This window comes from Chenopodium album, chromosome 26, assembly GCF_948465745.1.
Source record: "Chenopodium album chromosome 26, dcCheAlbu1.1, whole genome shotgun sequence".
Lineage (NCBI taxonomy): Eukaryota > Viridiplantae > Streptophyta > Magnoliopsida > Caryophyllales > Amaranthaceae > Chenopodium > Chenopodium album.
Genome location: NC_137859.1, coordinates 8,843,820 through 8,855,642, shown reverse-complemented (window position 1 = coordinate 8,855,642; position 11,823 = coordinate 8,843,820). Strand labels below are relative to the sequence as shown.

Here is an 11,823-nt window from a genome sequence, read left to right as displayed (position 1 = left end):
GTCAATGTGATATATACGTTTTTTTTACAACCACAGGCTTTTCTAAAACTACCTGTTCACATTTACTTAATTTTAGTTCAGTTCAGTTCAGCTCCAATCAGTTCAGTTCAGTTCCAATCAGTTCAGTTCAGTTCAGCTCTTAATTTCCCTCTCACATAAAATATTTATTTCAGCTCAATTCAGTTCAGTTCAGTTCCAATCAGTTCAGTTCAGTTCAGCTCCAATCAGTTCAGTTCAGTTCAGTTCAGCTCAATTCAGTAAATATGAACAGGCCCTAAGTGAAAATGCAAATGAAGTAATACATTGTTTAAAAATTATACAAATTAATTTTGTAAATGTATAGGATATGACTTGACTACTTCGTAGTCAATACTATGAAATATACTTATAAATTCTTAACCATTGTGAGTTTGTGACATAACTTTATATCGATACCTAAGGTAATAAATTATTTACATTAATCTATAAATATTAGAGGAAATTGTGCTCCTAAAAGCCTCAATAAAAATCCTTCTCCAATCTCCATGAATACAGAATACACCATATATGCTAAGAAGTATGTAAATTGACACCAAATATAGCGATAATTACCAACAAAGTGTTGGCTCACAATCCTCGTATGGTAAGGTTCCTACCTCATATCCTAGAGGTCTAGGGTTCAAATCCTACCAAGTGAGGGGTATTTAGGGGTAGGGATTTTCATACCTCCCTCTACTACCAACTCCCAAGTCCCAAATGTCCAGCCTGCAAATATTAAACTAAAAAATCGTTAGAATTTAAGTTTGATTAGAGTCCTTCTTGCCATTTAAAAAATGTAATTGTAATTTTATGACTCATGAAACACAAGTGGTGATTTGCACCTAAAATCCACGTGCCAACCCATGCCCTTATTATTCAAAGCACATTCCCCCTACCCTTAACTCCACAACAAAATCCTTTTCTCTCTCTCTATCCATTTTCAGTCCATCCACCTCATTCCTTCCCTTCTGTCGCATATGCCTTTAAATCTCCAATCCCCTTTTTCTTCTTTATTTAGGATATCCTCTCTTCTTCCCCCCTTATTTATTATTCAAACCCCCCAACATTTTATTTATATTACCCTATAATCCCCTTTCTCCTTTGTTTTATCCCAAGAGTCACTCTTTTTTTATGCCGAATATCCCCTCTTTTTATTCCTAATTTTTCTCACACTTTCTAATTTATTTATTTAGTCCTACTATTTCAACATCCTCCTTTATAAATACCCGTCCTAAAATTCGTTTCTTCTCATTTCATTACACACAACCACCAAATCTAATTCAATCCAATACAACTAAACATAAAAATGGCCGTAAATGTGAGGAGGTGTAATAGAAGAGTAACGGACCCTTTCAATGAGAAGGTCCGTGCTAGAATTTTTAGTTCTATTAGTAGTACCACTAGTAGTAGTGGGAGCGAACACGACGCCGAGACCGACGTCGTGTCCGACTCCTCGTATTCTCTTTCCTCTTCCGCCTCTACCTCTCCGTGCTTATCCCACCTTGTACAAAACTTTCTCGAAAACGATAATTCCCCGCCTAATAACACTTCCACCACCACCACAGCAGACCCCTTCCACACCACTCGTGACTCGTCCGATTCCGAATCGGATGAGCACCTACAATCAGACCCGGTAGCAATGATCCACAACGTCGTTAACCCGATTATTTGGAACAATGCGGATCAATTCAGAAACCAGCTTCTCTCAAATGTAATCAAAGCAAATGAGATTTTCTCCATTTTTCGAAGCAAAAATAAATCGATGTATAATCGGAATTTAATGGCGTACCTTCGAGAAATCGGATACAACGCCGGAATTTGCAAGACCAAATGGGACTCCTCCGCCGGCGGAACCCTAACCGCCGGAAACTACGAATTTATCGACGTTATCCGGCCAAATTCAACGGTAAGATACGTAATCGACGCCGAATTTTCCGGCGAATTCGAAATCGCAAGAGAAACGGAAAACTACAGAATACTACGAACATCATTACCTAGGGTTTTCGTCGGAAAAGTCGACGATCTGAAGAAGATCATACGGCTAGTATGCGACGAAGCTCGAAGATCGATGAAGATCAACGGCCTAACTTTGCCGCCGTGGAGAAGGAATCGTTACATGCAGATAAAATGGCTTGGTGCGTATCGTCGGACGACGAATTATTTGCCGTCGTCGACGGCGGATCCTACGGCGGCGGCGTCGAAGTTCGCCGTGAAATGTCGGTCGGTTGGGTTTGATGTTACCGGTAATAGTGGCCGGTGTTTATTTCCGACTACGACTCAATAGTTTAGTTTAGTTTAATTTGATTGATTGAGTTGATTTAAAATTGATTAATTAATGATGGATTATTGTAAGTAAAGTACGGAGTACAATTTTTTCAAGTAGTATGAGAATGGCCGGAAATTTTTGATATACGTTACGTATTGTTTTTGTCTTTGTTAAATTTTTTTGAATGTATGATTTTTACTCTTCCATTTTGCGTAGAAATGCATTTTATAATGAGTATAGTCTAGATTCGATTATAATTGTTTCATCATTTGGATTCATGTGTTATTGAGTTGGTTCATTTGAAAATATTTAGATTTTTTTATTGGTTTGTGTTTAATACTATTACACATAAGTTGTTAATTGTGGCGGATATATTTTAGAAACGTGGCAAATTTAAATTATAGGACAGTTTTTATGAAAGGGTGTTTAGCGAATTGGCGTAAGGGATATAGATAAAAAGGATAAGGTGGAATGATGATAAGATGTTGTCGGTGATTATGATAAAGAAAAAAATAACTAGTAACCAAGAGTGAATACCAAATTCAAAGTTTTAAACGTCTCATTCTTTCCTCCTTCCGTTGAGGATCTTCACCATAAAATGTTTGTCGTTTGCAAGGTAAATGGTACTCTCTAACATTGAGACTAAGGTTTCAATCATCTCTATAAACATTTTGGTTGGTGATTATCCTTTATCCACCTCTCCACTCGTAATAAATTAGCCTATTTACTCGGGTCAAATAACCATTGAGGTGTTTGTTTAGATTAATTAGTATGGATTTCAATTTATTTGCTTTCTGATGTGTTATATTTACCCGATTTTAATTCATCAGAATATATATAAGTTTATCGGAACTTATTATACCTTATTAGAACTTATATATATTTTAATTATTATTTGAATTTTGATAACCTTTACCATAACTTAATTTTCTTGAAATAAGTGAAAATTAATTGAACTGATTTAACATTAGCTCCCTATGACTTCAAGCTAAGGTTATGAACTATTGTTTCTACTTATAACTACTATGTATTCTGTATTCATGTTTAAGGTTTTTCATTCTCTTTCCCCCATTTTTAAAAGTCTAACCTATATATAAAGGGCTTGTTCTCATTTACTGAATTCAACTCAACTGAGCTGAACTGAACTTATCAGAGTTGAACAGAATAGAAATGAATATTTTATAAGAGAAGGAAATTAAGAGTTGAACTGAACTGAACTGAACTGAACTAAACTAAACTAAACTAAACATATAAGAGCTGAAATGAACTGAAAATAATCGTATGAGAATAGGCCTGTAGTAATTGAGATGTTTTATCTACAAGTGACAAGTCTTGGTAGAGTGTTTCTTCTTCCATAGAAGTATAACATAAACAATAATATTTACCACTTAGAATTGTTTATTATGAATTATTGATGAGAAGGAAATATGTGAATTGTGTGATGCGGAGAATGAACCATGCAATTTAGTATGCCAAGACACGAAACGGAGTGGAAACAACAAACCAAGGCGGATGTCACGTGGGATGATGACTTGTAGCTTTCAATAGCATGAAAATATGAAATCTTAGCCGTTTAAGAAAATTTCATAAAGTTTTGTTTGGATAATCTTTTTTTCCTTTTCTATCCAACAAAACACATTGCACATGTGTCAATCTTTCTTATGGCCTTTGGCATTTTTTAAAGGTCAATTATGTACTTAACCCCATTTTTTTAATTTCATGATTGATATTAGAGTATCATATTATACTAATCAATGTAATCAATTCCCACCTTAGCTTGACCCCGCCCTAGGTTTGTGCTTAACTATGCATGTTACTTAACCAATCAAATCAACTTTCAATATTTTGTTGTCTTCTTTAAATACTTTGTTTGGTGATTAATTGTTAGATTCATGTTTAATATCTATCATAATCTAGACCTACCGGACCAAAATTTTAATAAACTTGTGCTCGCTATATTTTTTTTAAGTAACAATGTGTTTTTACATATAAATTTCAAACAACAGTTGTTTTTCTAATCATAATGGTAAATTTTTTAAGTGAAAAATAATTCTGTTATTTCTTAATGAACGATAGCTTAAGAATATGCGTATTAGCACTTCTGGTTCTCCTTTTTTAACTTCATTTTTAACTTTTTACGAGTTTTGATTTCAAACTTGACATTGCCAAAGAAAAATACTTGATAGATGACAAATCTAACATGCAATGCAATAAAAACTATACCACTTAATTATAATTTCTAGTCAATAAGAAAAAATCAATAGTCAAACATACTAGAATTTGACTATGCAAAACTAATCTAAAAGCTAAGTCATATAAGAGACATTGGCTTAATCAAGTATTAATTTGAACGTATATTAAGCTTAATACTTATATGAAATAGGACCACATACATACATTACAAGAGAGTAATTAGCAGACACAAAGAAAAGTAGCTAGATAGGTGGTTGGATAAGCTAAAGAGGTGAGTTTTTGGGGATGAGATTGGGGCAGATAACCCATTTTCTCTCTCTTCAATAGGATAGGGCCCATTACCCGGGCCCATTTGGGTTTTACTCATATTTATCACCCTTTCGTTTCTATGTCTAGACATGTCTTTTCCTTAGAATTGATTGCAATAATATTCTTCATCATATCTTTCATTTGATGATATGACCATTTAGGTGAATTATCTAGAACAAATTAGATAGATATAAATGATTTTGATGTTTCTGAAGGATTGTCTATTTTGCTTTTGGCTTTTATACGTATAATAATTGAAATTATTAGGGCAATAATGTACAATTTAATTCCAATATCATTGGTGTTGATTATTGCATTATTTGGTTTGATATGAAAAGATTGCAAACATTTGTAAAATTAATTTTAAACCTAACATGATTACATGAATTGTATTTATGTTTATAATATAACAAGATAATATCTCATGTTGTATGTATGGTCTACTAAGACTACTTTATATTAATTATGGGCCTGTTTATATTTACTGAACTGAGCTGAACTGAACTGAACTGATTGGAGCTAAACTGAACTGATTGGAACTAAACTGAACTGAACTAAATTGAGCTGAAATGAATATTTTATGTGAGAGGGAAATTAAGAGCTGAACTGAACTGAACTGAACTGATTGGAATTGAACTGAACTGAACTGAACTGATTAGAGCTGAACTGAACTGAAGTGAACTGAATTGAAATTAAGTAAATATGAACAGGCCCTATGTCCATGTTAGCTAGTATTTTATTGCATAATATTGATCATCAAGTAAGTGACATTATCATGAAATTATAGTATGAATTAGTATATAATAGTCAATATTGGTTTTCCTTGACGATTTAGAATTAAAATAATAATTGTTTCTTCTTGAAAATCAATAAGAATTAGAGTCAAATGAAAGAGTCAGAGGTTAAGAAAAGAAGAAAATAGAAAAAATGGACCGACTCTAGTGTCTCTTTTGCCTCCTTAATATACGTTATTCTATCTTTTTGCCATGCATATATAGCTAAAGATGTTCGATTGTTTGCTCACCTTCAACAAAAATTCATATATCAAATTGTTGTGTATTATTATTATTATTATTATTATTATTATTATTATTATTATTTTTTTTTTTTTTTTTTTGAGAAACAAATTGTTGTGTATTTTAAGTGTTACTGATTTTCAAGACTAGATTAGTACCAATAAAGTATTAATGTATGTGTGATGTATACCAACAAATAATTTCTTAATCTAAGCCTAGTTGATGCTAATAAGATTTAGAGATTGATATGGTACATGATGGTATAGTAATTAGCTGGATCATGTGATGTTTAGTCCCTTAGCTTGCTTTTCTCTCACTCATTCTTTTTCTTTTGATGTTGTTTGGAAGATATGATGATTTGTGCCTCATCGTCGTCGATCTCCCACCTTTTTCTTTCGGTCTCTCTCTTCTCCATTTCATTTTCTCTCACGCGATCTCTTCATTTTTGTATTGAATTAATTTCTTAATCCCTGATATAGTTATTATAGACAAGAGTAAATATATATTGGTCATTTCTCACTTTCTTGTGCCGTAATACTTGTTTTACATCCAAAGTGATGATTTAGGTTTGTGATTCTATGATATACATTCAATAACTTATATTATAAAAGCAATTATCAAATTTGGCAAATGACTTTAGAGCAAGCTTTATTTTACTGTTAGTTGACTGTTGGCTTTTAGTTTGTCTTGATCAAACGACCCAAAAATACATGCATGGTGAATACATTATACTTTCTTCTTCAATAAAAATAAGAAAGATAATTTTAATGGTTTTTGGCTAGCCTCCAAATGTATTAGAATTGGTAATACCATCTACATATCATCAACTTTTACCTATTATAACTATAACTAGTCCTACTAGTCATGTAACAAACAATTATTGTATCATGTATTTAATAAATACTTTGATGGACAACCATGTACTTCTAATGTGTTCTATATTAATTCCATTACTTTCACCAAAAAAATAAATTAATTCGATTATTATTTATTCGAATTTTTCTAAACTAACTTGAATTATTTTGATTGTTAATTAAACTTGAATAACCTTTACAAATTAACAAACAACCATTAGCTCGCAAACAAGAATAATTCCATATTGGTGCCTATAACCAAGATATCTAAATACTTCTATTTCTTAATTAATAATAGTATAAAACATTATTAATTCATGGAATTAACATAAAATGTAATCACACCACGGATTGAACGCGGCGAACAAACAGATGGAGAAACGATCTTATCGACAAAGATATCCGAAAGGATAAGAAAAAGTAAACATAGGTGTAACTAAACAATTAAGCTAATGCTAATCAAAAGACCAAGAGAATAACACAATTAATTAAACTAATAAATCTCATTAGTGTTTTATTTTTTTTTTTTTTTTTTTGACAATAGAATCTCATTATTGTTATAATTTAATCATATGAATTGTTTTAGTTATTTCATGATAGTTACTAGTACGAGTGCACTTCGTGTGTATCATAGGAAATTGCCTTTTACGGGTTGCGAAAGCGGAGTAGGTTGTTCTTAGTTAGCTTTTGGTCACCTGAGTGGGGTTCATTTCAACATTATTCAACTTGATTATTAATTTTCAAATGTTTGTAGTTCTCTCTCGTCAACAACTTTGTCTGTCATACCTTCGAATGTATCTAGACTTATATAGTTATATATAGAATGTATCTAGACTTATATAGTTATATTGTTTCTAAAGTAGAGTTTTAGACTTCATCTTTCATTTTTATAGTCTATGTCACTTCGACATTTTTTTTTTTTTAATACCCGTGTTGGATATTCGACCCTCTAACAAATGTATGAAATTCTTAGGACCTGTTCTCATTGACTGAACTCAGCTGAACTGAACTGAAGTGAGCTGAACTGAACTGAAGTGAATATTTTATAACAGAAGGAAATTAGGAGCTGAACTGAACTGAGTTGAACTGAATTTCAACGTAAGACAACAGACCCTTACTTGACATTACTACTACTACTTCGACACTTCAGTCATCTGGAACTACGTGTCTCTATATTTAAAATTTCTACCTTGACGTATCAGATGCTTAGATATGTTTCATTTTAATCGCACCCAACACTCGTATATTTTGTTTAGGATGTCCACCTAGTTCACCGGAGCTTAGCTTTGACTACATTCGGATTCAACCCGAGTCGTACACCTAGCTTATGATGGGTGAGAATCCCAACAAGAGTTTCTGCATACGGTGAGGCTCGAACCCGAGACCTCCCTCAAGCGTCCAATATGTGTCCAAGTATTATAGCCTGTACTCCTTTCTTATAACAAGAAGCCGTAAATTTTCTAAATCTACCTTCTTACAACTTTAACTTTAAATGTACCTAACTTTAGATGCACCCTCGCGAGTATGTAACTAGTCTAAGTACCAGGGCCGTCTATTAGGGGGAGCACCTTAAGCGACGGCTCAGGGCCCCCCCTATTCGTGGGCTCCGACATCTAAGATTTTTTTATTTTTATTTACAAAATAAAATGAATTTTTAAATACTAGATATATATGAGAAACATTTGGTTTATTTATTATCACTAATTATACCCATAACCATGCTAATAATATAATCTTTTACTACGTCCGTAAGTCAGTTAAGTGATAATTATAATATATTTGCTTCACTTTTATGCTATTCAATATTGATATGCTTATATTACTTTGACAATATTTTTTTATCAATATATAAAATCATATGTTGTCATGTAAAATAATTTTGGATTAATATATACTACGTATATAGTGTAATTTGTGCATTAGCATGTGTGTGTGTGTGTGTTTTTTTTTTTTTTGACAGGAACATGTGTGTTAGTATTGCTATTATTATGAAATAAAAGGAGTATATTATAGCTCTCTAGTCTCTTCTCTCTCTTGTTTCAAATTTTGTGATGCCCGTCAATTTATTTATTTAGTTATCCAATTATAAGGGGTAAAATTTTTATTGCTAAATTACGTATAAAATACACTTTGTAGTTTAGGGTCAGGGCCTCTATTCAAGTTTTTGCTCCGGGCCCCAAAAATGTCTAAGACGACACTGCTAAGTACTACTGTACTAGTTCATCCTCCCTCGTCTCTTGACTTTTGTTTAGAGCTATAAGAGTAAATAAGGATACCGAACAAGTATCATAGTCAATTAGTCACATAGGCTCGTAGTGTTGGTTGATGAATAAAGAGAAAAATGGAGTATCTTTTAGACATTATGATGGGTTGCTATATTGAATATTTGAAGGAGGAATATAAGTTAGGTTTCATTGATAGGAATAATCGTGTATGCACTTTTAATTTTTTAACAGATGTATGTATGGATTGAAGTGAATAATATTCGTGTTGTTGGGTCTTTCTTAGCACTATGTTAGTTTTCAACCAATTTATCAACGTGTGTCATTAAAACTTTAAGAGAGGATCTTAACAAGTCTCTTTCATATATCTCCCCTTTTTTCCTTTTTTTTTTTTTTCTTCTAGTACTATTATATTGACTTATACATTCGTTAAACCGTAAATAAAAAGGTCTAAATAGTGAAATCCTTGATTGAAAAAAATACTGCATAAATTTTCTTAAATGATCATAACTAGATGATCATGAAGTTTTTTCAATTAAAGACCTCACCGATTTGAAGTTTCTAATTAATTAATAACAAACCATCGATAAACATTTCCATAGATTGTACTTGTATGTTTCTACTTTCACCCTATAATATACAGTATAAAAAATGAAAAACTAACCATAATGAAAGTATACTTTTGAGCATGGTAGTAGCTAGTGAGCTTCTAAGAAGGAATTCTAAGAGAGCTATGACAAGTTTGCACCCAAAATTAACGATGGCATCCATAATTTTATATCGAAAGAAAGGGTGGACATTGTACGATCTAGACAACTAAAACAAGGATAACAAAGTTGATTAGTAAAGATATGGACTTATGTAAGATGAAGATAGACATTGTATTAGACGCGGATTATAAAAGCTTAGAGCATCAAAGGTGGAAATCAAAAGTTTATGCAAAGTATAAATAAGATGACATCAGTAGTATAGACTTAACAGCAGAGGGGAGCAAATTTGTTGACTGTCAATTTTCATCTTTACCAGATTTTCACTTGTGATGAATGACTGATAAAAAAAATCATGGAAAGTGGGCTGGGGATACTCTTATGCTGCACTGTTGTAGCCTCTGCTGGGCTCTCCAGGACAGCGCTCAGCATGGTATGGCGGGAGCTATAGCGTATAAAGCCAGCTGAAGAGGTCTGAGTGTCTCAGACTGCCTGTGGTGCTACACTGCTACTGCTCTTCTGCCTCGGTTGTGGGCTGGGTGTGTTTTGTGAGCCATAAAGGTCTTGTATGTCGGTTGTTTTTACCCCTTTACATGATCCTTATGTGTTTTTTTTCTTTCCCTTTTATAATTTTATTTGATCTTCCAAGCATTAAGTACTACTAATTTTCATATACATAACATAAGTTCAGCAAGCTTAATTGAAGAGAACAAAGCCTAAGACGATAGGTCATTCTACAAAGAAGACAGAGAACATGGAAGAGCAAATTACTAGCAAGAAAGTTTTTGGGGTTTCATGCAGATAATAGAAAGTAGTATAATGTACTTTGTGAGATAATTATAAGGTTTTATTCAACCAACTACTTCATTCCGGTCTCTATATTCCTTCGGGTCTAAATGAGCCAACGTAAATATACGCGTGAGAGAAATATGTATCAAGAACAACCTGGGATTGGTAAAAATGTCGAATAATAAGATGAAAATTCGGCCTTTTATCTCTACAGGCTGATGATTTTAAGTTATAAGTTGGTTTATGAGATAATGAGATGTATGAAACATATAGGTATGGAAGTAATGGAACTATGCTGCAACATTGAAGCTGTCTAAAGCTGCAACAGACAAGAAAGATGTGGGGGAGATTGAAATTTCAATGGAAGCTAATTAAGTTTTTTAGCAGCAAGGAAGGATGTCCAACGAAGTATAGAAAGAAAACGGGTGGTTTAATGAGATATCGAGTGTTGTGTGAGCAGATAAATGAAACACAGGACCGTCTATTTCAATCTGCACTCCGTCTGAAGTCTGCTGATGCAGAAACTTGTGGGAGAGCTGTTCGGAGACAACTACTGAAATGTAGAACTGCTCTGAAGCTCCGATCATTACATTGGGGCATCGATTTCGTTTGTGAATCAATCGATGGTTGTTTACATTGGGGCATGTTCATTGGTAAGCATTGCAAAATAGTCTCGTATATTCTAAACTCAAGGAAATGATCGAATCTGATCTCAAGAGTGAGTTGTAACTTGTGTGTAGGACTTCGAAAAACAAGGCTTCCATTGACAAAAGAGAAGATTGGCAGAGAGGAGAGAAGAAAGAGTGAAAGAGAGAAATTCCGAGTGTAGTATTTTTTATCAGGGTTTACAGGGCTTAATTATAAGACTGTTAGGCACTAATTCACATGACATCTACACTCTAACCAACTCTCTAAAAATAGAAAATCTCTAATCATAGGATACCCACATCAATAGATAGCTGTATAATTACTGATTAGTACTCCGTATATGATTAGTCTCTCGTAATCTACTTACAGTATACCAAAAGGGATGTTTCAGTTAGAGCAATGCACAGCAATGAATTAATTCAAAACAATAAACCAAGTCAGAATCATGAGTGAAATAAACACTTTGCATATAAGTATGTCTGTATGTGCTAAATAGTTCGCGAAAAAGGTTACAGACCGTTCATAGACGTTCCAAAAAATTAGTATGTAAGCAATCTAAGCATAAGCATTCCAGTTCCAGAGGTCATTGACATTAGGTTCAACTCTAATCCTCCTTACTCGTTTCAGAGAAGAAATTTGGAATACAAACATAGATCTACTATTAGGCTATTAGCTAAGGTTCTTAACAAAGGAGTAAATAGAAGAAAACCATGACTAGTGTAAAGTTCCAATCAGTTCTACATTGTCTTTAAAAGGTTTTTTAAACAGTAAACATTAGGGTATCTCAGTCAACAATAGTTA

At 33.0% G+C, this 11,823-nt stretch overlaps 1 protein-coding gene across 1 annotated transcript; it reads left to right on the top strand.

Moving 5' to 3' along the window:
* The first annotated feature begins 1,089 nt into the window (after positions 1-1,089).
* Positions 1,090-2,430, top strand: LOC145618319 (uncharacterized). Its single transcript, XM_081673098.1, has one exon. It carries the CDS (start codon positions 1,325-1,327, stop codon positions 2,300-2,302), a length of 978 nt encoding a protein of 325 aa, XP_081529224.1. The 5' UTR covers positions 1,090-1,324; the 3' UTR covers positions 2,303-2,430.
* The last annotated feature ends 9,393 nt before the right edge of the window (positions 2,431-11,823 follow it).

Coding starts and splice junctions, on each gene's coding strand:
- LOC145618319 (XM_081673098.1), top strand. CDS start 1,325: ATGGCCGTAAATGTGAGGAGGTGTAATAGAAGAGTAACGGACCCTTTC.